The sequence below is a fragment of the Hypanus sabinus genome, chromosome 9 (assembly GCF_030144855.1).
Source record: "Hypanus sabinus isolate sHypSab1 chromosome 9, sHypSab1.hap1, whole genome shotgun sequence".
In the NCBI taxonomy this organism is placed as follows: domain Eukaryota; kingdom Metazoa; phylum Chordata; class Chondrichthyes; order Myliobatiformes; family Dasyatidae; genus Hypanus; species Hypanus sabinus.
This window is the reverse complement of record NC_082714.1, coordinates 90,271,993-90,298,833: the sequence shown is the minus strand read 5'-3', so window position 1 is coordinate 90,298,833 and position 26,841 is coordinate 90,271,993. Positions and strand designations below refer to the sequence as shown.

The following is a 26,841-nucleotide window of genomic DNA, read 5'->3' as shown; positions in this document are numbered from 1 at the left end:
GATAGTGGCGGGGAAGAAGCTGTTCCTGAACCGTTGAGTGTGTGTCTTCAGGCTCCTGTCTCTCCTCCTTGATGGTAGCAATGAGAAGAGGACATTTCCTGAGTGAACTGGGGTCCTTAATGACAGATGGTGCCTTTTCGAAGCATCCCGTTTGATGGTGTCCTTGATGTTGGAGAGGCTCGTGCCCATGATGGGGCTGGCTAAGTCTGCAACTTACCCATTACACCACATCACAGGAAGGATGTGGTAGCAATAGAACGAACACTGAAGAGATGTTGTCAGGACTGGAAGTTGAATAAGGAGAGATTGGATAGGTTTGTTTGAAGCTAAATGTTAACCTATAATGTAGATTCATAAAGTTATGAAAGGCATAGGACAGATAGTCAGAGTCTTATTTCCAGGGCAGGAGGGCATTGAACGAGAAAGCACAAGATTAAAGAAAGACAGGAGAAATTTGAGGAGATCTGAGGGGAGGACGTAGTGATTATCTGGAACTAGCTTTCAGAGGGGGTGACGGAGGCAGGTTTGATTACATTTGGACAGGTGCTCAGCAACAGATTGCCAGACGGCAGATCATGGTCTGTCTTTGAGGGCTTGTTATTGCTTGCTTGGTGGGTGGTGGGGGCTGGTGCTTCTTGCTGAAATAAGAGGGGGAGGGTTGAGGCTTTGCTGCTGCCTGTGCACAGGGTGGGGGGGGGCATTGCGTTCTAATGTTTTTCTGTCACTCAAACTTTGGGGTTCTCTTCTATTTTCATGGATGTCTTTGAAGAGTAAGAACTTCAGGTTGTACATTCTCTGATATTAAACGGAAGGTGTGAAATCTGACAGTGGAGAGGAAGAAGCTGTTCCTGAAACATGGAGAATGTGTCTTGTGATTCCTGTACCTCCTCCCTGATGATAGTGACGAGAAGAGGGATGTCCTGGGTGGTGGGGGTCCTTAGAGATGGATTCCACCTTTTATTTTCTCTAACGGGAACAATATCCAATAATCAGCCCATCATAACCGTTTACAATTTGAAATTAAAATATTATCTACAGGGGCACTCTGTGGGGCCCACTGTGGATACCATCTTCTCGAGACATTTTCTTGCGAAGATATCCTCAGTGGTGGGGAGAGTTCTGCTGAGTCTACAACCCCCACTTCAGCTTTTTCTGATCCTGTTTGTGATGTGAGTACAACGCATGCAAATGGAATTAGCATAGATGTGTAGGTCTCCACAAATAAAATGAAGTGAGGCATTTTATATTTAACGAAACCCGTAACACACTTTATTGAACTCCGAAGCATGCACGCTTAAAAACTTTTTACATAATAACGTTATCACCTCAGACCAGCCTAACAAAGTGAAGCCCCAACTCAATGTCGGTGGCTGTGAATTATGTACATGTTACTCTAAGGTAGGCATCGTGGATGAAATGGCCACGGGCCTTTTTCTTGTGCTGTATGATTTATGTGGTGGTTATCTGGAACAAGCTGTCAGAGGCCATGGCAGAGTTGGATGCTACTGCAACGTTTGAAAGTCATTTGGACAGGGATAGAGAAGGAGTAGGGTGATAATGGTTTAATTCTGGCAAATTGGATTAGAACAGTACAGCACGGCATAGGCCCTTCAGCCCACAATGTTGTGCCAATCTCTTAATCTACTCCAAAATTATTCTAACCCTTTCTTTCCCCATAGCCTTCCATTTTTCTTTCATCCATAAGAGTCTCTTAAATGTCCCTAATGTATCTGTTTTTACCCCCACTCCTGGCAGTACGTGTGTGTGTGTGTGTGTGTGTGTGTGTGTGTGTGTGTGTGTGTGTGTGTGTGTGTGTGTGTGTGTGTGTGTGTGTGTGTGAAAAGAACCTACCTCTGACATCTTCACTATTCTTTCCAACAGTCACTTTGAAATTATGCCCCATTGTGTTAGCTATTTCTGCCCTGGGGAAAACTCTCTGGCTGTCCACTATCCGTCATTATCTTGTACATCTCTATCAGGTCATGTCTCATCCTCCTTCACACCAAAGAGAAAAGTCCTAGCTCACTCAACCTTTCCTCGTAAGGTGTGCTCTTCAATCCAGACAGCACCCTGGTAAATCTCCTGTGCACCCTCTATAAAACTTGCATGTCCTTTCTATGAACTGAGCTGAACACAATGCTCCAAATGTGTTCTAAGAATAGATTTTTTTTGAGCTGCAGCATTACCTAACAGCTCTTGAACTCAGTCCCAACTACAGAAGGTAAAAACTCCACCATATTCCTTCTTAACCATCTTATCAACTTGCGCTGCTACTTTGAGGGATCTGTGGAACAGCATTGACATAGTGGGCTGAAGGGCTCATTTCTGTGCCATGGGTTTTTATAAACCTCCAAGACAGAAAATTTTAGGCTCAAACCTTGCATCAGGCCCGAGCACTTCCTTCAGGTTAGCACAGTTCAGAGGTGCCACATTCGGAGGGTTCCCGTTGAGCGTCCGCCAGACACGAAAGATTGTAGGGTATGTCTGGAAGAAGAACAAGAAAGTGGCTTTTAGGTGAGAGCCCAAATAGCAGCAGGATGAGACCATTCAGCCCCTTGCACCTGTTGTTCAATTCCTCGCTAACTCCATTCCCATTGATTCCATTAATATCCTAAAATATATTGGTCTGCATCACAGCACTGAAACATGCCCATCTAGTCTATGTCATTGTATTATTCTGCCTGGTCCCATCGACCTGCACCAGACCACAAACCTCCCCCCCCCCCCATTCTCCATGTTCCTATCCAAACGTCTCTCAAATGTTGAAATCGAATGCACATCCACCATCTCCACTGGCAGCTCTTTCCACCACCCTCTGAGTGAAGAGGTTCCCCCTCACATTCCCCTTAAACACTTCACCTTTACCTTTAACCCATGACCTCATAGATTTCAGGGGAAAAAGCCAGTTTGCATTTACCCTATCTGTACCCATCATAATTGTCATTTGTGTTAACAATAAACACAGCCAATGTGCAGGGGGAAGCCCACAAATGCCTCCCCACGTTTCGGTACCAATGTAGCATGGTCCCAATGTTCAGCAGCACAACACAGAACAGGCCAAATGACAAAACAACGACAAAACCAGCAACATCGACAAGGATTTTGTTTCATTCTCTACATGAAGAAGTTTATTCTCATCTCATCCCTGAGCCTTTTATTCTGTGTGTGACCCTTAATCCCGGTCCCAGACACAGCAGCTGGGGAAAACCATGCTCCTTTGTGGGAATTTTGTTCTTTTCCACAGCTAAGTGTACATTCCCTGCCTGCTTCATCGCTCCTCATGGGACAAGTCCCCTAAGCCAGGCTGTTGTTGGATATTCCCAGGATTTGGGGGGAGTCTTTCTTCAGAGATCCTGGGAATGCTTTCAAGAGATAGAGCATGGAGCAGGCCATTTGGCCCAACTCACCCATGCAGACCATGATACCCCTCTATGCCAATCCCATTCGCCAGTATTTGGTCCATATCCCTCTAAACCTGCTCAAATGTCTTTTAAAGTTATTAAAGTGCCTCTGCCACTTCCTCTGGCAGCTTATTCCCTGCACCCATTACCTCTTCTGGGGCAGAATAAACTAGGGCATATATATTGCCATGTACTATTCTGAGATTAATAATCTTAGAAGTATATGGTAACATGTACATACTTTGATAATAAAATTTACTTGTTCCTCAGATACTCCCTTTAAATCTTTCCCCTCTCATCTAAAAGCTCTGCCCATTAGTTTTAGATTCCCTACCCTTGGAAAACAGTTATAACTATCTACCCTATCTCTGCCCCTCACAATTTTACACCCCGCCCCCCCCCCCCCCCCCCCGTAAGATCACCGTCAAGCCTCCTTTGCTCCTTTGCTCAAGGGGAAACAGTCCCAACTTATCAACTCTCTCCTTATAATTCAGGGAAGTACAATCTGTCATCAAAGACTTCCAGCATCTAGGCCGAGCTCTGTTCTCGCTGCTACCATTGGGCAGAAGGTGCACAAGTCCTGGGTGCCACACCACCAGGTTCAGGAGTCTTACAACCGTCAGGCTCTTGTACTGGCCTAGATAAACACTTCAACCCTGAACTGATTCCACAAACTACACACTCACGTTCAAGGACTCTTTACAACTCATTCTCAGTATTATTTTTATCTTTTTTGTGGTTTGCCAATCTTTGTCACTTTATGTATAGTTTTTTTGTAAATTCTATTATATTTCTTTTTCTTCAAAATGCCTGCAAGAAAATAAATCTCAAAGGTGTATATGATAAAATATAGATACTGTAATTTATTAATTTACCTCCAGCTTAATTAGACTTTCCTGGGAATCGGTACTACACCCTGTCCAGCTTAATCACACCATTTCCAACGCGAGGCAACCAGAACCGCACACAATATTCCATCTGTAGCCTAAGCAAGTAGGATTTTTAAAATATGCAAATTACTTATAACAATTTCCATGGGATTATGAGGTGGAAAGGATGATGTCGCTGGCGTCAATCCCAGGATCCAGTAGCTTGTAGAAACCACTGGGGCAACTCCTGTTGGGGCATGCAAGGAAGAGGGTAAAATTTCACACTCGAACTGGTGAAAGCTCAGTTGATCAGGTGACATCTGTGAAGAAGGAAATAATCTGCCCTTCATCAAAGTTTGGATTTCTGCAGCACCTTTGTGGTTTTCACAAGACTTTTTGAAATGTTGTCATGGGTTAGATTTGTCAGCCAGTTTCTACGTAGGAAGCTCCCACACCCAATCCCTGATGGAAGTTCGTGAGAGCTGTGGACAGAGTAGACAGAATCAGAATTGAGTTTATTATCACTGATCTATGAAATGAGGTAGTAGAGTGCAAAGACGTAAAGATGACCACAAATTACAAAGGTAAATAACCCCACCAGGGATGAGCCCATGCCCGGCTGAGAAAGGAGGAGGGTTTACATGGTCATGATCAGATGGCAATTCTGCCGTGGACAGTCCCAAGCCCAGCTGCTGAAAGAGGAGGGTTAGGCAACTTCGCCAACAGAAGCTCCAAGAACCTCATCCCTGGGAGAGGAAAGTGGGTTAAACCTGGCACAACTCGAAAGGCTTGTCCGAGGCAGAGGACCCTGGTGAGCCAGAATAAAAGGGTGCGGTAAAGGGAAGGAATACAAGCTGGCAGGTGATAGGTGAAGCCAGATGAGGGAGAAGGTAGGTGGGTAGGAGAGGAGGGGAGCGAAGTGAGAAGTTGGGAGACGATGGGTGGAAGAGGTCAAGGGCTGAAAAGGAATCTGGTAGGAGAAGCGAGAGGACCAAGGAGAAAAAGGGACGGAGGAGAAGTTGATGGGCTGGGCAGGCAAGGAGAAGAGTGCCCATAGAGTACCCCCCACTCTCCCCTCCCCTTTGCCCATCTGCCCACACAGTGACCTTTCTTTGCCTTTTCAAGTGCCTGTCCTGTACTGAAGAAGGGTGTGGGCCTGAAACGCCAACTGTTTATTCCTGTCCATAAATGCTGAGTTCCTCCAGCGTTCTGTCCGAGTAACTCCTCTTTCATCTGCTTTGCCTCTTGCCTTCAGGAGTCATTTACAGCGGCCAGTTAGCTCACCGGAGGGTTACGGATGGGCAAACAAATTATAATGTGGGGAAATAATAAATTCTTCAGTTTTGGATGCAGAATAAAAGTTTTTTTTTGAATCAGTGAGAGGTTTGCAGAGCTCTGAGGTGCCGAGGTATGATTTTTAAAAGGCCAGTTTTCAGCTACTGTAAGTAATTGGAAGAGAATGTTGTTGTTTATTGTGAGAGTGATTGAATGCATAAATAGGGAGATTATGTTTCAGTTATGTAGGGCAGTGGTGAGACCACGGTTAAACCAGTCTGAGAATTAGTTCAAGGTAAATATACTATCAAAGTACATGTATGTTACCATATATTACTTTGAGCAAGATTCCAATGCCTTTGGAGGGCAAAGAAAGCGCATCAAAGATATCATCAAAACCAGCCTGAGGAAATTCAACATGACATCTAAAAACTGGGAAGACATTTCAGTCAATGGAGACACCTGGAGGAATCTGTCCAAGAGGGAGCTGTGCTACGAGAGAGCGACTCCACCACGTCGCAGAGAACCGGTGGCAGCTGAGAAAGAGACCAAACAACCAAAAGACCCCACGAACCACAACCACTACCGACCCTCGCCCACACTGCTCCAGAATATGTGGATTCCCCGATCGGCCTCTACAACCCTCACCGACCCTCGCCCACATTGCACCAGAATATGTGGGTCCCCGATCGGCCTCTACAACCCTCACCGACCCTCGCCCACACTGCTCCAGAATATGTGGGTCCCCGATCGGCCTCTACAACCCTCACCGACCCTCGCCCACACTGCACCAGAATATGTGGGTCCCCGATCGGCCTCTACAGCCTCCACCGACCCTCGCCCACACTGCAACAGAATATGTGGGTCCCCGATCGGCCTCTACAGCCTCCACCGACCCTCGCCCACACTGCACCAGAATATGTGGGTCCCCGATCGGCCTCTACAACCCTCACCGACCCTCGCTCACACTGCACCAGAATACGTGGGTCCCCGATCTGCCTCTACAACCCTCACCGACCCTCGCTCACACTGCAGCAGAATATGTGGGTCCCCGATCGGCCTCTACAGCCTCCACCGACCCTCGCCCACACTGCACCAGAATATGTGGGTCCCCGATCGGCCTCTACAGCCTCCACCGACCCTCGCCCACACTGCACCAGAATATGTGGGTCCCCGATCGGCCTCTACAGCCTCCACCGACCCTCGCCCATACTGTACCAGAATATGTGGGTCCCCGATCGGCCTCTACAACCCTCACCGACCCTCGCCCACACTGCACCACAATATGTGGGTCTCCGATCGGCCTCTACAACCTCCACCGACCCTCGCCCACACTGCAGCAGAATATGTGGGTCCCCGATCGGCCTCTACAACCTCCACCGACCCTCGCCCACACTGCAGCAGAATATGTGGGTTCCCCGATCGGCCTCTACAGCCTCCACCGACCCTCGCCGACACTGCACCAGAATATGTGGGTCCCCGATCGGCCTCTACAGCCTCCACTGACCCTCGCCCACACTGCACCAGAATATGTGGGTCCCCGATCGGCCTCTACAGCCTCCACCGACCCTCGCCCAAACTGCACCAGAATATGTGGGTCCCCGATCGGCCTCTACAGCCTCCACTGACCCTCGCCCACACTGCACCAGAATATGTGGGTTCCCGATCGGCCTCTACATCCTCCACCGACCCTCGCCCACACTGCACCAGAATATGTGGGTCCCCGATCGGCCTCTACAGCCTCCACCGACCCTCGCCCACACTGCTCCAGAATATGTGGGTCCCCGATCGGCCTCTACAGCCTCCACCGACCCTCGCCCACACTGCTCCAGAATATGTGGGTCCCCGATCGGCCTCTACAACCCTCACCGACCCTCGCTCACACTGCACCAGAATACGTGGGTCCCCGATCTGCCTCTACAACCCTCACCGACCCTCGCTCACACTGCAGCAGAATATGTGGGTCCCCGATCGGCCTCTACAGCCTCCACCGACCCTCGCCCACACTGTACCAGAATATGTGGGTCCCCGATCGGCCTCTACAACCCTCACCGACCCTCGCCCACACTGCACCAGAATATGTGGGTCCCCGATCGGCCTCTACAACCCTCACCGACCCTCGCCCACACTGCACCAGAATATGTGGGTCCCCGATCGGCCTCTACAGCCTCCACCGACCCTCGCCCACACTGCAGCAGAATATGTGGGTCCCCGATCGGCCTCTACAACCCTCACCGACCCTCGCCCACACTGCACCAGAATATGTGGGTCCCCGATCGGCCTCTACAGCCTCCACTGACCCTCGCCCACACTGCAGCAGAATATGTGGGTCCCCGATCGGCCTCTACAGCCTCCACCGACCCTCGCCCACACTGCTCCAGAATATGTGGGTCCCCGATCGGCCTCTACAGCCTCCACCGACCCTCGCCCACACTGCACCAGAATATGTGGGTCCCCGATCGGCCTCTACAGCCTCCACCGACCCTCGCCCACACTGCACCAGAATATGTGGGTCCCCGATCTGCCTCTACAACCCTCACCGACCCTCGCTCACACTGCACCAGAATACGTGGGTCCCCGATCTGCCTCTACAACCCTCACCGACCCTCGCCCACACTGCACCAGAATATGTGGGTCTCCGATTGGCCTCTACAACCCTCACCGACCCTCGCCCACACTGCACCAGAATATGTGGGTCCCCGATCGGCCTCTACAGCCTCCACCGACCCTCGCCCACACTGCGCCAGAATATGTGGGTCCCCGATCGGCCTCTACAACCCTCACCGACCCTCGCCCACACTGCAGCAGAATATGTGGGTCCCCGATCGGCCTCTACAGCCTCCACCGACCCTCGCCCACACTGCAGCAGAATATGTGGGTCCCCGATCGGCCTCTACAGCCACCACCGACCCTCGCCCACACTGCACCAGAATATGTGGGTCCCAAATCTAAGAGTCTCTTAAAGATCCCCAATGTATCTGCCTCTGCCACTACCCCCGACAACCTATTCAGTGCACCCATCATTTTCTGTCTTTGATATCCCCTTATACTTTTCTCCTAACACTTTTTTAAGTTATGTCCCTCATGTTAGCTATTTCCACCCTAGGGAAAATGTCTCTGGCTATCCACTTGATCTAGGCATCGTATTACCTTGTACAGCTCTATCAAGTTGCCTCTCCACAGAGAGGAGTCCTGACATCGGATTTGCCTGTGTGGAGTTGGCAGGTTCTCCCTGTGATGTCAAGGGATTCCCCTGTTCCAGCTTCTTCCCTCTTTAGCTCTGTCCTGCAGGATCACCAGCCTGTCAGGAGTACTCCTCCCACCCCGTTTCCAGACAATCTATAGGGTGACACTTTAGTCCTGTCCTGGATAAGTGCCAGTCCGTCTGGGGTGCCCCTCCGGGTGCCCCTCCCACCCCGTTTCCAGACAATCTATAGGGTGACACTTTAGTCCTGTCCTGGATAAGTGCCAGTCTGTCTGGGGTGCCCCTCCCCCACCTTCCAGACAAGATTCTGAACTCTTGTATCATGACCCAAAGTGTGTGCATGGGAGAGAGGAGTTGGATAATGCCTTGCCTTTCTTTTCTATCTTGCACCACGGACTTTCTTAGTCCCTTGGTGAACTTGGGTTTCAGGAATCTTAGAAATATCTGCAGATCGCACTGATAAACTGAGCAGTCGAAGGAAATGAGCTTTGAAGATTGCGTGCAATCTCCGAGTTGCTGTGAAGTGGGACCTTCTTCAAAATATAAGTTGAATGCACGATATCTATTTCTGAGCCCTATCAGATGATTAATGCTCCCAGGATGAAAGGGTTAATGTACGAGGAGAGTTGATGTCTCTGGGCCTGTACTTGTTGGAGTTTAGAAGAATGAGGGCAGTGTCTCACTGAAACACATAGAATATTGAAAGCCCTAGGTAGAGTGGACATGGAGAAAACATTCCTATGATTGGGGGTGGGGGTGGGGGGAAGGTCTAGGACTAGAGGGCACGATGTCAGAATAGAATGGAGATCAGAAGGAATCTCTTTAGCTAGAGGCTGGCAAATCTATAGATTTTATTGTCATAAATGACTGTGGAAGCTAAATGATTGGGTGTATTTAAAGCGGAGATGGATAGTTTCTGATTAGTAATGCCGTCAAAGGTTTTGGGGAGATGGCAAGGAATGGCGGAGGAGATTTGATGGGCCAAATGGCCTAATTTGCTCCTATGGGCAGATAAAGTGTCCACCCTCCAACCACTCTACCTGCCCATCACCAATGCGTTTACCCCCTCCCCTACTGTTCACATCTGCCACTCTCCACCTCCTTTCCTCCTTTATTTGGTTCCATCCTCCACCTTCCTCTCCTATCACTCCCCACTATCTGCAGTCCTGTGACTTGTCACCTGGCAGCCTCTCTCACTCTCCCATCCTCACCTGGATCCACCAACACCTGTCAATTCTTGCCCCAGCCCCTTCCCCTTCCCTCTGTACCCTGGCTATCTTTCGGTCCAGGTGAGGAGTGTCAACACAAATCATCCACTGCACATTTCCCTGCCCGGGAAATCCTGTACAGGAGCCTGAAAATCCTCTGAAGAGACGCTGAGCCTGTCAGAAGGGACCTGAGGGGCCCCGTTTTCTCACAGCGTAGTGGATCAAGATGCTGGAAGAAGTGTTGGTCATTGGTCACAACCGACAAAGACAGGAACAGCGGAAAAGCCATTTCACTGGGGCAGTTCCACTCTCTCGATCTCAGATGCAGCGGTGTGAGTAGTCGTCACAGCTGGGGACTTCCTTGGCTGAAGTGGATGAGCGTGACTTCTCCCCTGCGTCGTCATGGCCTTCGCTCTCCGCAGAGCATTGCAGAGCTGCCTTCCCGTCGTCCACCCCATCCGCTGGAGCTGACTTCTCGTCCCTATCTCACTGGGGTATGAGGCTCCTCTCACCCGGCTTAACCGCCGGTCGAAGCGGCGTACCGGGGCGTGGCCACCGTCGCGGGCAAACGGCTACTTGAGCAGCTGAGTGTCCGGTTCACACCCCGGCCAGTCAGCTGCCCAGGAATGGACACAAGACTAGCCCCTTCATCTAGATGCTAGAGGAAATGGTAGATGTTTAAAAGGTATTTGAACAGGAACATGGGTTGGAAAGATTTAGAGGGAAATGGGCAAAATGGATATGCTAGTAGAACTAACTCAGGTAGGCAGCTGGGTTGAGTTGGACCGAAGGGCATGCCTCTGTGCTGTATAACTCTATTGGTTTAATTGGTGGTTGTAAATTGCCCCTGAGTTAGCTGGTGAGGAGGGTAGAAATCTGGAGGGAGTTGATGGAATGTGGTCACAGGGGAGATAGGAGTAAGAGCACCAAAGCCAGTGGATCGAATACTATCCTACATCGGAAGAAATACGCATGGCCTCCATTAAATAGGAAAGGATTAGAGGAATTTGGGCCAGATGCAGGCAAATGTAACTAGATCAGTTAAACACACACAAAATGCTGGAGGAAGTCAGCAGGCCAGGCAGCATCTATGGGAAAAAGCACTGTCGATGTTTCGGGCCAAAACCCTTTGGTAGGACTGGAGAAAAAAGCTGAAGAGTAAGATTTGAAAGGTGGGGAGGGGCGGGGAGAGAGAAACACCGGGCAATAGGGAGGGATGAAGCAAAGAGCTAGGAAATTTATTGGTGAAAGAGACAGAAAGCCATGGAAGAAAGGAATAAGGGGGGGGGGGGAAGGAGCACCAGAGGGAAGCAATGGGTGGGCAAGGAGTTAACATGAGAGAGGGAGAAGAGGATGGGAGATGGTGAAGCCATTCCCTCTCTCATGTTATCTCCTTGCCTGCTCATCGCCTCCATCCGGTGCTCCTCCCCCCCCCCCCCCCCCCGTTTTTCCCATGGTCACCACACTTCCAGCACCAACATAGCATGTCCACAGCTCATTATCTCTAACCAGTACATCTTTGGAACGTGGGAGGAAACTGGCATAGCCATAGGAAACCCACGTGGTCACAGAGAGAATAGGCAGTGGTGAGAATCGTACCCTGATCGGTGTTCGCTGGTGCTACAAGGGATTATGTGAACCAGTACGCTACTGTGGCTGCCCAATTACATTTGTTTCTGCCTTGCATCGCTGCTCTGCTCTTACATTAAGAAGGCTGCTTTCCTTCACAAATGTCATTTCAATGTCTGAGAGTTGACTTAGGATTGCACAGATAAAATGCCTCTGATCTGTGAAAGGAAATAAGCTTTGGCTCTTTTGTTTTGAAATACCAATTTTCTCTCCAAATCTCAGCCTGCAGTCGATGTTTATCATGTTCCATGCCCATGCACATTCCATTTTAGTAACTCATGGAATCCAGAAGCATGCAGTACAGAAATAGGCCATTCAGCCCATTGAGTGCATGCCAGACTTCTATTCTGCCGAGTCCCATTGACCCACACCTAGACCATAGCCCTCCATACCACTCCCATCTATGTGCCTGTCCAAACTGCAATTGAACCTGTATCCACCGTAGCTGCTGGCAACTTGTTCCGTACTCACACTGCCCTCTGAGTGAAGAAGTTAACCCTCAGGTTCCTTTTAAACATTTCACCCTTAACCTATGACCTTTAGTTCTAGACTCACCCATCCTCAGGGAAAAGCCTACTTGCATTTATCCTATCTATATCCTTCATTATTTTTCATACCTCTGTTAAATCTCCTTTCATTTGCCTGTGCTCTGGGGAATAAGGTCCTAAAGTCTCATTTCAGCTGTTTTCAACATGGGGAATTCCACCTTCCCCTTCCACCCTCAGGAGGAGACGAGTGATCCCCAACGGTCTCTGAAGTCTGAATAATGTTGAGTTCATCTAAAGTAAAAATAAATTGGAAACTACACCAGTGGGAGTCTGTCAAAGCAGTGTTTGGAGTCATTCACAGAAGTTCAGGATGTATTTACCAAGTGTTAAGGAGTTGTTCTTGAGAGTTAGTTCCATTCTGAGATGCCCTTCAGATCCACATTGGAGAAAATAAGACAAAGATCTTGGCCCTTTGAATCTGCTATGCCATTTAATCAAATCACCTTCCTTTTCAGGTGAGGGGTTTGACTCCAAACGTCAACTATCCATTTATCTCCATGGATGTTACCTGTCTCGACGTGTTCCTCCAGCTCCTTGTTTACTGCTCTGGATTCCAGCATCTGCACTCTTTTGTATCTTCTCTCTCCCAATACCATGTCCTGCTCTCTCCCCATCTCCCTGGATGTCTAGAAATCAGTCTGCTTCTGGTACTTTGGCATGGCAGTGTAGTGGTTAGCCTTCTGTTTTAGTGTCAGTGTGCAATTCCTGCCGCTGCCTGTAAGGAGTTTGTACGTTCTTCCTGTGTCCACATGGGTTTCCTCCGGGCGCTCTGGTTTCCTCCCACAGTCTAAAACGTACAGGTTAGGGTTAGTAAGTTGTGGGAGCGCTACGTGGGCGCCAGAAGTATGGTGGCACTGGCAGGCTGCCCCAGCACACCCTCCAATGCATTTCATTGTGTGTTTCAATGTGCATGTAACAAACTTTAAACCACTTTATTTCTTTCTGTACCTTTTTTTTGGGGGGACGGGGTGTGTGTGTGTGTGTGGTGGGGGGGGGGGGTCAATTGCACCGCTGTTCTATAGCCTCACTAATGCTTTCTTTTACATTCATCACAGTCATTCATGGCTTTTTTCCAGACCAGTCCAGTCACTTCCCATAAGAAGAAGTTTGTAAACACAGTGTTGACAAAGAGTGCTCATTATGCCTGCACTATTTCTGGCGTCTGCCTCTCTTGTTTTTCTGGTTGTTTGCTCTCTCGGCAGCCTACAGTGTAAACAGTGGTCATTAATAGTGATAGGTACACTTGTAAATATTCCACATTTTCTGCCAGTGCTGGCGCTCCGCTTCCATGGAGCTGGGAGTTGGTGTTGGAACCATAACCTGTACCACTCAAATCTCTCTTTACAGCAGTGGGAACTGGAGGCAGTTTCAAACTCTCACAGAACCTCCCATGGTTCCAGAACACATCCTACACAGTCAGGAAAGCTCACCACTGCCTCTGCTTTCTGAGGAGCTGGTCTACATCCTATTACTGTGCGGTACAGAAACCTGCAGTGGACAGGAGGGCTCTACGATGGGTAGTTAAAAGAGCCCAATGCATCAGCAGCTGCAGCATGTCTGCTTTCAAGGACATGTCCATCGAGAGGGCCAGGACCACCAGACTCAGAATCCCCCCGCAAACATACCAGTCAACCTCTCCAGCATCTTCTCTGGGGCTTTCTGAACCACACAGGGTGTTCCAGTTGTTGCCTAACCCACGGCCATCTCTTGCCTCCAGTGTCCAGCTACTTCTCTCTTCCTTGAGCCAATGCACTGTGTAATGATTTCACACCTTTCTTCATCTCGCCAGGCATTGACTTCAAGATCAAGACCATAGATGTCGGTGGGAAGAAGATCAAATTGCAGGTCTGGTGAGTATGAAAGCCAGCACTGGCTGTCAACCTTGGCCTTTGTGCCCAATCTCCCTTTGCCCCAGGCTGTAAAAATATATATATTGTCATTAATGAGTCACCATCCTCAAAGCAAGAGAGGGTGTGAGGGTGTGGAGGGCATATTAAACAGCGTAGTGGGTACTTGTAGCTCCAGAGACCTGTAGCTCCCGACCTCTGGTGCAGATTGTGCGTGGAGTTTGCAGGTTCTCCCTGTGCCCCAGGGGTTTTTAAGATGAGGGGCAGCACGGTAGCATAGAGGTCAGCACAACACTTGACAGTGTAGCGGTGTGCTACACGCAGCGCTAAAATTACGACACGGAGTCGGTAACTGCAGTCGAAGGAAAAACTTTATTCAAAATCCCCAGCCTCACTTTTAAGCCTCCCTCAACCTGCCCCCCGTGGCGCAGAGCCTCCAAAGCTCTGTGCTCGCAAACCCCCGTAGGCTATCTCCCTTAGCCGGAACGCTGGCTAATTGTGAGCCGGTTCGGATGTGCCAGGAAATGGGTTGCCACATAACCCCCCCCCCCCCAGAACTGGCAATACACCCCCCAATGTCCACAGTCTGGGCCGGAACCTGCTTGGGAGGTCGGCCCCTGCGCCGCGGTGCCGGGAACTCGACCGGTTGCGCCACGTCCACATGGGCCGGTTTGAGGCGGTCCACCGTGAAAACCTCCTCTCTCCCCCCACGTCCAGCACGAACGTGGACCCGTTGTTCCTGAGCACCGTAAACGGCCCCTCATAGGGCCGTTGCAGTGGTGGCCGATGCCCGCCCCTTCGTACAAACACAAACTTACAGTTCTGCAGGTCTTTGGGTACGCAGGTCGGGTTCCGCCCGTGCTGTGAAGTGGGTATGGGGGCCAGGTTACCGAGCTTCTCGCGCAGTCTGCCCAGGACTGCTGCGGGATCTTCCTCTTGCCCCCGTGGGGCTGGTAGGAACTCCCCAGGGACGACCAGGGGCGCGCCGTATACCAACTCGGCCAACGAGGCGTGCAGATCGTCTTTGGGCGCCGTGCGGATGCCGAGTAGGACCCAGGGAAGCTCGTCCGCCCAGTTGGCTCCTCGCAGGCGGGCCATGAGGGCCGACTTCAGGTGACGGTGGAAACGCTCCACTAGCCCGTTCGACTGTGGGTGGTAGGCAGCTGTGTGGTGCAGCTGAGTCCCCAAAAGGCTGGCCATAGCTGACCACAGGCTGGAGGTGAACTGGGCGCCTCTGTCGGAGGTAATGTGGGCTGGTACACCAAAGCGAGATATCCAGGTGGCGAGCAGGGCTCGGGCGCAAGATTCGGAGGTGGTGTCGGTGAGCGGGATCGCCTCTGGCCATCTTGTGAACCGGTCCACGATAGTCAGGAGGTGCCGCGCTCCGCGCAACACTGGCAGGGGCCCCACGATATCCACATGAATGTGGTCGAAACGCCGGTGGGCGGGATGGAACTGCTGCGGTGGGGCTTTGGTGTGCCGCTGTACCTTGGCCGTCTGGCAGTGCATGCACGTTTTGGCCCATTCACTAACCTGTTTGCGGAGTCCGTGCCAAATGAACCTGCTGGAAACCATCCGGACAGTTGTCCGGATGTAGGGATGCGCCAAGTTATGAATGGAGTTGAAAACACGGCGCCGCCAGGCTGTTGGGACAACAGGACGGGGCTGGCCGGTGGCGACATCACAGAGTAGGGTCCTCTCACCTGGGCCTACGGGGAGGTCCTGGAGCTGCAAACCGGAGACTGCGGTTCTGTAACTCGGAATCTCCTCATCCGCCTGCTGTGCCTCTGCCAGTGCCTCAAAGTCTACCCCTTGGGAAAGGGCATGAACGGTAGGGCGAGAGAGCGCATCCGCCATGAAATTGTCCTTACCCGAGACGTGCCGGACATCCGTTGTGTATTCAGAGATGTAGGATTCAGCGTTGCTGGCGGGACGACCAGGGGTCGGACGCTTTCGTAAACGCAAGCGTTTGTGGTCCGTGAACGCGGTGAAGGGCCGACCTTCTAGGAAGTACCTGAAATGCCGGATTGCCAGGTAGAGCGCCAACAGTTCCCGGTCGAAAGCACTGTACTTAAGCTCGGGTGGTCGCAGGTGTTTGCTGAAAAACGCCAGGGGCTGCCAGCGACCTGCGATGAGCTGCTCCAGCACCCCACCGACTGCCGTGTTTGATGCGTCCACTGTGAGGGCGGTAGGGGCGTCCATTCTGGGATGTACTAGCATTGCGGCGTCCGCCAAAGCTTCCTCGTCCCAGGTAATGTCCTTGCTCGGACTCGACATCAGGGCGAACAGGGGGCGCATGATCCGGGCAGCTGAAGGGAGGAAGCGGCGGTAGAAATTGACCATACCTAAGAATTCCTGAAGACCTTTGACCGTGGTGGGTCGGGGGAAATGGCAGACCGCATCTACCTTAGCGGGCAGAGGGGTTGCCCCGTCTTTAGTAATCCTGTGGCCCAGGAAGTCAATGGTGTCGAGCCCGAACTGGCATTTGGCGGGGTTGATCGTTAGACCGTACTCACTCAGTCGGGCGCAGAGTTGACAAAGGTGGGACAGATGCTCCTGATGACTGCTGCTGGCTATGAGGATGTCGTCCAAATAGATAAACGCAAAGTCCAGGTCCCGTCCCACTGCGTCCATTAACCGCTGGAACGTCTGTGCGGCATTCTTCAGGCCAAACGGCATGCGGAGGAACTCGAAAAGGCCAAACGGGGTGATGAGAGCCGTTTTGGGGACGTTGTCAGGATGCATCGGGATTTGATGGTACCCTTGGACGAGATCTACCTTGGAGAAGATCTGCTCGCCGTGCAGGTTTGCTGCAAAGTCCTGAATGTGCGGCACAGGGTAGCGGTCCGGTGTGGTAGCCTCGTTCAGCCTTCGGTAGTCGCCGCACGGTCTCCAGCCCCCTGTTGCTTTAGGCACCATGTGCAGGGGGGAGGCCCATGGGCTGTCGGACCGCCGGATGATCCCCAATTCCTCCATCCTCTGGAACTCCTCCTTCGCCAGTCGGAGCTTGTCCGGGGGAAGCTGCCGAGCGCGGGCGTGGAGGGGTGGTCCCTGGGTTGGGATGTGGTGCTGTACGCTGTGGTGGGGCAGGGCTGCTGTGGACTGCGGTGCCAGAACCGAAGGAAAATCCGCCAGGATCCTGGTGAATTCATTGTCGGACAGCGTGATGGAGCCGAGTTGAGGGGCCGGCAACTGGGCTGCACCCAGGGAGAACGTCTGAAAGGTCTCGGCGTGGACCAGTCTCTTCCTGGGCAGGTCGACCAGTAGGCTGTGAGCCCGCAAAAAATCCGCACCCAGAAGCGGTTGGGCTACGGCGGCCAATGTGAAGTCCCACGTGAACTGGCTGGAGCCGAACTGTAGCTGCACCTGACGGGTGCCATAGGTCCTTACTGTGCTGCTGTTCGCTGCCGTCAGGGGGGGACCCGGTGCCCTGCTGCGGGTGTCGTAACTCGTCGGAGGTAAAACGCTAACCTCAGCACCGGTGTCAACCAAAAAGCGGCGTCCTGACCGCTTGTCCCACACATACAGGAGGCTATCCCGATGGCCAGCCACCGTAGCCATCAGCGGCGGCTGGCCCTGGCGTTTCCCGGGAACTTGCAGGGCGGGCGGCACCGGCGGGCTTCTGCGCCCCACCGCTGGTGGTAGAAGCACCATTGTTCGTTGGGCCCCCCACACCTGCCCCTGGGGTTAGCGGGCTCTGCGGCCGGGCCTGGACTGGTTTGCTGCCGGGAGCATGGCTGGGAGATCTGTGCGATGGACGCCCCGCTCACCTTTTTGGCGTTCCACTGCAAGTCCGCCCGGGCTGCCACCTTCCGGGGGTCACTGAAATCCGCGTCGGACAGCAGCAGGCGTATGTCCTTGGGCAGCTGCTCCAGGAATGCCTGCTCAAACATGAGGCAGGGTGTGTGTCTGTCGGCCAGAGACAACATCTCATTCATTAAAGCCGATGGAGGTCTGTCTCCCAAGCCATCCAGGTGCAGTAAATGGGCAGCCCGCTCGTGCCGTGAGAGTCCGAAAGTCCTGAGGAGCAGGGCTTTGAATTCCGTGTACTTGCCGTCTGCCGGGGGCGACTGTACGAACTCCGCGACCTGGGCCGCTGTGTCCTGGTCGAGGGAGCTCACCACGTAGTAGTAGCGGGTGTCTTCTGAGGTGATCTGGCAAACGTGGAATTGGGCTTTGGCTTGCTGGAACCATAGGTCCGGGCGCTGTGTCCAGAAACCCGGCAGTTTCAACGAAACCGCATGAACAGAGGTGGCGTCGGTCATTTCTGGTCCAAAAATCGTTTGGACCGTCGGGGTCACCAATTGTAGCGGTGTGCTACACGCAGCGCTAAAATTATGACACGGAGTCGGTAACTGCAGTCGAAGGAAAAACTTTATTCAAAAATCTCCAGCCTCACTTTTAAGCCTCCCTCAACCTGCCCCCCGTGGCGCAGAGGCTCCAAAGCTCTGTGCTCGCAAATCCCCGCAGGCTATCTCCCTTAGCCGGAACGCTGGCTAATTGTGAGCCGGTTCGGATGTGCCAGGAAATGGGTCGCCACAACAGTATCAGCAACCCGGGTTCGATTCCCATTGCTGTCTGTAAGGGGTTTGTACGTCCCCCCTGTGACTGCGTGGGTTTCCTCCCAATGCTCTGGTTGCCTCCTATGTACCAAAGACTTAGTAATGATCCTGTGATTGAGCTGCCGTTACATTGGTGGTTGCTGGGCTGTGTGGCTGAAAGGGTCAGAAGGGCGTGTTCCATGCTGTATCTCAATTTAAAAAAAAATAAGATTAGCTTTATTTGTCACGTTCATAAATCGAAACATACCGTGAAATGCATTATTTTGTGTCAAAGATCAACACAGTCCAAGGATGCGCTGGGGACAGCCCGCGTGTGTCGCCAAGCTTTCCATCACCAACTGAACATACCCACAATCTATTAACCCGAAGCTGTACGTCTTTGGAGTGTGGGAGAAAACCAGAGTACTCGGGGGAAACCCACGCGGTCACGGAGGGAGTGCGCAAACTCCTTACAGACAGCAGTGGGAGTTGAAACGCTATTGTCTGCCACTCGATTATTACGAGACTATCAATCACAATACCCGTAATATCTGAATCATCAGCAATTTGTAGGAAAGAGCTGTGCATTCAACTTCATAATGAGGGCATTGAATACAAGAGTTGGGATGTTATGTTATTTAAGACGTGCATTTCTGGTCACAGGAAAGATATCAATAAGCTTGAAAGGGTGCAGAGGAATTGAAACCCAATCGTATAGCTGGCACTGTAAAACATTGCACTAACCACTACATTACCATGTTGTTCCTGTTTCTCCGGATGCTTGATTTTCCTCCCTCCCATGTCCCATGAATAGAGTCGATGGGTGAATTGCACTGCTTTAAATTGCCCCTAGTGTGTGGGGAAGGGGAATATGGGGAGAATTAAAAACAAAAGTAAGATTAATGTATTATTCATGTAAATGGGTATTGGCATTTGCTTATTAATGTCAGACGTACCTAGATACAGTGAAAAGCTCGTCTTGGGTACTGTTCGTACATGGTGCATTGAGGTATATAGGTATAGGCATCCGTCAGTCTCAGGAGACCATGGAGTTGAGCCCTTGACAGATCTAATCACGGTATTGTGACTGGAGAGGCCCAGCAGGAAGTGACAGCCCTTGCCGCATAGAGCACAAGTGTGGTGAGTGTCCTGTCGGTCCACCTCTTGACATTTCCGCTTCCTGTGTCTGTGCCTCTTCTCAGCCATTCGCCTCGGCTTCTCTTCACCTCCTCCAGACCTCGGTGGAGTTCCTGCCAACAATCCACACTGATCTCCAAGTCGTTCAGGTCTCTCTTGCATACATCCTTGAAGCACCGATGCTCGATTACCAGAGGCCAGCTCCCCATATAGCAGGGGCTCCCAACCTGGGGTGCAACAAAGAGTGGCTTGTGTCCTTGAGTGACGAGTCACGAGTCATCACTCAGCCAGCTGCCAGTGTGCCTTGAGAAGTGGTAGTAACGTTTGTCCCAAGCGCACTCCAGTCTCCCGCTGCCCGAGTCAGCATTGAGGAGTCTCATCAGTGTTACCTGAGAGTTACACCTCAGCGTTGAGGAGTCTCATCAGTGTTACCTGAGAGTTACACCTCAGAGTTGAGGAGTCTCATCAGTGTTACCTGAGAGTTACACCTCAGAGTTGAGGAGTCTCATCAGTGTTACCTGAGAGTTACACCTCAGAGTTGAGGAGTCTCATCAGTGTTACCTGAGAGTTACACCTCAGCGTTGAGGAGTCTCATCAGTGTTACCTGAGAGTTACACCTCAGAGTTGAGGAGTCTCATCAGTGTTACCTGAGAGTTACACCTCAGAGTTGAGGAGTCTCATCAGTGTTACCTGAGAGTTACACCTCAGAGTTGAGGAGTCTCATCAGTGTTAGCTAGAAGGTTACATCTCAGAGTTAAAAATCATCTCATAATGCCAAAATCTTTATACATCCCGAATCAACCAATGAGTAACGACTTCCCGTTAAAACCAAACCCACAGACAGTAGGTAAACTAGTCAATTATAAAATTTTTAAAAGCCGCATTTTGATAAAAAGTGGCTAAAGTCATTCATTCATATTTGTCTCAATGTATTAAAGAAGTTTTTGAATTTCAAAAGTTTTTTTCTCTTAAAAGGTTTTTTTCTTGAATCGTTGATAATTTTGAATTGTGTTAGTTGAGGAGGTATCATGGTTAGCACCGAGGACTTTGAATCGTGTGATGGGAGTTCATATCTCCGGTAATCATCGGAAATAGGTGTGTAAATTCAGTAGAGGGTAGCCTAGTAAGTCATGTCGCGTCCCCTTAGCATTTCCACCTGACGATTTATCTTGGCGTAACCACAGATAATATCATAATATAATACTGAAAACGTATTTCTCGCGATACTTTGCTATAAGCGTGTCTGGTTGAGTAAAGCGGTCATCCCTGACTTAGTCAGATAGTTTTTCTCATGTTAGCTCATATTTTTCTCTTTACCCATAACCCTTAAAATCATGTCAAAAAGAAGGAAATGGAATGATGACTGTGTGCTTTGGTTTCACTTGCACAATGGGAAATGATGGCTTGCAAAAACCCCAGAGCATTCTTTATAGCGTTGTGTCTTCCAACTCAAATCTGAAGCATTCCAAGCTTCAAGAACAAGCAAGGCGGAGCTGATGTTGGAGGACATGATGTTGGGTCATTGAAAATCAAAAGAGCTCGTTTTGATTCACAAGGAACTCTTCCAAAATTAGGTTTCATTTCTGTTAAAAAAAAAACCACTACTTCTTGCTTCATACCAAGTGGCATATAAAGTGACCAAATCCAAGAAGCCCCATACAATTGCGGAAGATCTCATCAAGCCATGTGCACTGGAAATGGCAACAATTATCCTGGGCAAAGAAGCAAGAAAAAAACTTGATCAGGTGCCCCTATCAAATAATGTCATTCACAACCGAATCAGTGATTTGAGTGAAGATATTTTGGACCAAGTCATCTCAGATGTCAGAGCTAGTCCTCTTAAAATCTCTATTCAGTTGGATGAGTCAACTGATGTCTCCAGTTGTAGTCAACTCATCACATTAGTGAGGTATGTCAATGATGGTGCTGTGAAGGAAGATTTCCTGCTTTGTAAAGATCTGAAAAAAAACACAACTGCAAAGAATTTGATGCAGCTGGTGAAAGACTTCTTTGCCAAACATGATTTAGATATCAAAGTCATTGGTTCTGTGTGCACTGACAGGGCACCTGCAATGCTTGGAAATAAATCTGGCTTTTCTGCATTGATGAAAAAGGAGATTCCAGACTTGCAAGTTGCCCATTGTTTTCTTCATCCACATGCTTTGGCATCAAAAACATTGCTCCAAATTTGAAGAAAGTCCTTGATACTTGTGTGAAGATCATAACTGGATCGGAGGCGTGCTTTGAACCATCGCATCTTCAAATCATTTTGAAGATCTGGGAAGTGAGCATTCAGTTTTGCTTTTCCACACGGAAGTCCATTGGTTGTCACGAAGACAAGCTTTAACCCGCTTCTTTGAACTGCGGGAAGAAATCAAAGTTTTTCTGGAGGAGTGTGACTGTGATCTGGTTGGGGCAATGGAATCACAGGAATTTGCCCAAAATCTGGCTTACTTAGCTGACATTTTCACTTGTATGAATGACCTAAGTGTTTCGCTTCAAGGAAAAGGGATAAACATATTGAAGGCTTGAGAAAAGTTGAATGCCTTCAAAGAAAAGTTACGTCTTTGGCATTGAAGGATGGAAAGAGGCAGTCTCTCAAATTTTCCTTCACCAGAAGAGATGGTTGATGATGCTGGATCCATAACTCCTACTGTGCGTGAAGAAATTGTGGCTCATTTGGAAATGCTGTCTGAATCGTTTGATGGATATTTTGCTTCTGGATGCCTGAAGATTTCGGAAGAATGGATCATGAATCCATATTCCTACAATCTGGAGAATATGTCCGATGATGAAGAGCTGAAAGAAGATCTTATTGTTTTGTGGACAAATTGAGCTCTTGAAATGCAATTTGAAAGCAAGACTTTGGAGGAGTTTTGGTGTGCAGCGCTGGATATGTTCCCAAGACTTGGTGGAAAAGCACTCCATGTCCTCATTCCATTTGCAACAACATACTTGTGTGAATCTGGATTCAGTTCTCTTTTGTCAGTCAAGACAAAATCTAGGAATCGCCTGAATCCACAGGCAGACCTGCGGATCGCAGTCAGCAAGAAAGTTCCACGTTTTGACAAAATCATGAATGAGAAGCAGGAGCAAAGAAGTCATTGAATTTTATGTTCACAATTGGGATTGATTTTACTGTTTACAATTTTTTCTGAATAAATTAGTCTAATTGCTCAATTTATATTTGCATTTTATGCACTGAGTTAAAAGCTTATTTTTTTAAGTTCAGTTTGTTCACCCGCAGTATTGTATGTGGTTCAAAAATTAGAAATTAGACTTCTTCATCTTCAAATGTGATATTACTTTAGTAGGGGGTGCGAACACTAATCAAACATTTCCTAGGGGTGTGGGGGATAGAAAAGGTTGGGAACCACTGCCATATAGGATGTCTTTTGGTATTCTTCCATCCTCCATCCTGTGGACACGCCCCAGCCACCGCACTGTACGCTCTCTCAGAAGGGTCCGCATGATGGGCAGCCCGGCCTGTTCAAGGACACCGTTGTTGGTAACTTTGTCCTTCCATGAGATCCGGAGGACGTGTCTGAGACAGCGCAGGTGAAAGGTGTTAGCCTCTTCTCTTGGTGAGCATACAGGGTCCACGTCTCTCTTCCATAGAGAAGGGTGTTGAGAACACAAGCTCTATAAACCTGAATCTTGGTGTGCTTGAACAGCATGCTGTTGTTCCACACTCTCTTGGTGAGACACTGCATTGAGGTAGAACAGGATAAAACAATAATAATGAAGAATAAAGTGTAACAGCTACACAGAAAGTGCAGTGCAGGTGAATGATGAAATGTAGGATCATAATGAGGTAGATTGTGAGGCCAAGAGTCCATCTTATCTTACAAGAGGGACACAGCAGGTCAGGCAGAATCTATGGAAAAAAGCAAACAGTTGACATTTCATCAAGACTGGAAAAAAGATGAGAAGTTATATCAAGAGGGGGTAGGGGAGGAAGGAGTACAAGATGGCAGATGATAGGTGAAACTTGGGGGGGTGAAGTAAAGAGTTGGGAAACTGATGGGTGAAAGATTTGAAGGGTTGGAGAAGGGGGAATCTGATAGGAGAGGATAAAAGGCCATGGGGGGGGGGAGCACCAAAGGGAGATGGTGGGCAGGTAAAGAGATAAGGTGAGAGAGGGAAATAGGAATAAGAATGTTGAATGGTGGGGGGAGTAGGGGACAATTACCAGAAGTTTGAGGAATCAGTGTCCATGCCAGCAGGCTACCCAGACAGAATATTACTTCTCCAATTTATTTTTATTATGTTTTTGGGCTGCATCAGATCTGGAGTAACAATCATCTTGTTCTCCTTGTGCACTGAAGAATGACAGTCAACAATTCATGGACTGACATGTCTTAATGAGAATGGAGGAGAGGAGATGAACTGTGTGACCACCAGGAAGTCCTACTTTTTCTGGTGGACAGAGCCTAGGTGCTCAGCGGGGGTCTCCCAATCTACGCTGGGTCTCACTGGTATACGGGAGGCCACACTGGGAGCACCGCGTACAGTAGGTGACCCCAACAGACTCACAGGTGAAGTGTCACCTCATCTAGAAGGACTATTTGGGGCCCTGGAGTAGGTTCAGTGAAGATGGAGGAACTGAAAGAAAGGGAGAGAAGGTCACTTGTAAAAATGCCATCACCTTCTCTCAGTTCCTCTGCTTTCACCGCATCTGGTCTCAGGATGAGGCTTTTCATTCCAGAACTATTGCGGTCAAATCAAGTCAAGTTGCTTTTATTGTCATTTCGACAAAACTACACTGAACTACATAAACCAATACAAAAACTACACTAGACTACAGACCTACCCAGGACTGCATAAAGTACACAGAACAGAGCAGGCATTACAATAAATAATAAACAAGACAACAGGCACTGCAGAGGGCAGTAGGTTGGTAGTCCGATGGTTTGGGGGAAAATCTGTTACATAAATAAACAGCTGAATGGCAGCGCCCGGGGATTCTGTCTGTTTCTGTACTCCCACCGAGTATTTTGTTACCACAGATGTTGTCCAATTTAATGTCCACTGGAGAGCAGAATGGACGGCTGAGTCGGCTGGCTAGGGTTTGCTTTTGTCCTGGCACGGACTCCTGCCCGCTCGCCTCATTTCCGCTTCCTCGCACACCGCTTACGCCATCCCCACCTCCGGCCACCGCCATCAGGCGACTCCCAGGACTGCAGGCCCGATTCCCTCAGCAAGCCGAGGTCGCGCAGTCTAACCAGCAGATTTTCATGAAGGTTTGTTTTTGGCCGATCTCTGTATTGTAGCAGTAACTGGCAATGGTAGATAGTCACTCTGTTATACATTGCACTAAACCCTAATTGTACCTTAAAATTAAATTTTAATTAAAATTAAATTAAATTAAAAAACTAAATTAAAGTAGTACCAGATCCGAAAGGCCACTGCTGCCGTGTGCCGCACCACCTCCAGGAAGATGTCTTCCTTCTTCAAAGAAAGGGGCCTTCCTTTGTCCACCATCAACACTGCCCTCACCCGCGTCTCTTCCATTTCACACACGTCTGCCCTCAACCCATCCTCTTGTCCTCACCCACCAGGCTCTGCATCCAGCACATAATTCTCCGTAACATCCACAGTCTACAAATGGGATCCCACTACCAAGCACATTTCCCTCCCTTGCCCCCCTCCACTTTCTGCAGAGATCACTCCCTATGTCCACTCATCTCCCTCTGGCACTTATCCTTGCAAGCAGAACAAGTGCCACACCTGCCCCTACACCTCCTCCCTCCAGCTGAGGTGACACTTCACCTGTTGTGGTCATCTTGTGTATCTGGTGCTCCCAGTGTGGCCTCCTGCATACCAGTGAGACCAGACGTAGATTGGGGTCCGCTGCATCTACGCTCCATCTGCCAGAACAAGAGGGATCTCCTGATGGTCGCCCACTTCAGTTCTACTTCCCATTCCCTTTCCGACATGTCGGTCTTCTATTGCTGCGATGAGGCCACACTCAGGTTGCAGGACCAACACCCTATATTCCGTCTGGGTAGCCTCCAACTTGATAGCATGAACATCGATTTCTCAAACTTCTGGTAATTGCCCCCCACCTTCACCATTCCCATCCCCGTTTGCCTCTCTCACCTTATCTCCCCATCTGCCCATCATCTCCCTCTGGCACTGCTCCCCCTTCCCTTCTTCCATGGCCTTCTACCCTCTCCTATCAGATTCCCCCTTCAACTCTTTACTTTACCCCTTCTCCTGCCACAGATTCACCTATCACCTGCCTCCTTGTACTTCTTCCTCCCCCTCCCCCACCTTGCTCTAACTTCTCATCTTTTTCCCAGTCCTGATGAAGGGTCTCAGCCCGAAACATCGACTGAGTTCCTCCAGCATTTTGTGCTTGTTGCTTGGATTTCCAGCATCTGCGGATTTTCTTGTCTTATCGTACAAGAGTCTGATAACAACGGAATAGAAGCTGTCCTTGAGCCTGGTGGTATGTGCTCTCAGGCTTTTGTACCTCCTACAAAGAGAGAATGTCTGGGGTGAGGAGGGGGGTGGCTTTGATTATGCTGGCTGCTTTACTGAAACAGCAAGAAGTATAGACGGAGTGTATGGAGGGGATTCTGGTTACTGTGCTGTGTCCACAGCTCTCTGCAATTTGATGACAATGCAGTTGCCATACCAAGCCGTGATGTCTGGCATGGACTTGTTGTGGCTGGAGGACCTGTTTCTATGTTGTATCTCTCCGACTTTTAAAATGTGAGATGGATGCATGCATTATTGGCAAGGCTGGGATATATTGTCCATCCTGACTACCTTTGATACTGAGACGTGCTCAGCCAGTTTACCAATGAATCGGCTATATGGTTGGTGTAAAAGAGTGCAGAGTTCCTTCCTAGGATTATCCTAGTGAACCTGAGATGATTTTTCCGCTAATACAGAATCTGTTTATTTGGAGATACAGCATGGCGCAACAAGTGCACTGCCCAGCTGCCCAGCAACCCACCCATTTAACCGTTGCTAATCAATGACTAATTAACCTGCCAACCCTTGCCACTTTGGACTGTGGGTACCTGGACAAAAAGTGTGCTCACGGGGAGGATGTATATAATCCTTGAACACTGGACTGTAATTACCCGATGCCCCGGGCTGTAATTACGCAGTGTTAACTGTGATGCCATTGTGGTTGTAGTCTTGTGGTTTTCCATACTGAGACTTGC

General features: G+C 49.7%; 1 protein-coding gene across 1 annotated transcript in view; it reads left to right on the top strand.

Annotated features, from left to right (window-relative positions):
- rab13 (RAB13, member RAS oncogene family) overlaps window positions 1-26,841 on the top strand; it is a 59,956-nt gene that overhangs the window by 9,451 nt on the left and 23,664 nt on the right. The window contains exon 2 of the mRNA XM_059980154.1: window positions 13,925-13,985. Coding sequence (XP_059836137.1) covers window positions 13,925-13,985 — 61 coding nt within the window. The remainder of the gene's footprint in view (window positions 1-13,924; window positions 13,986-26,841) is intronic.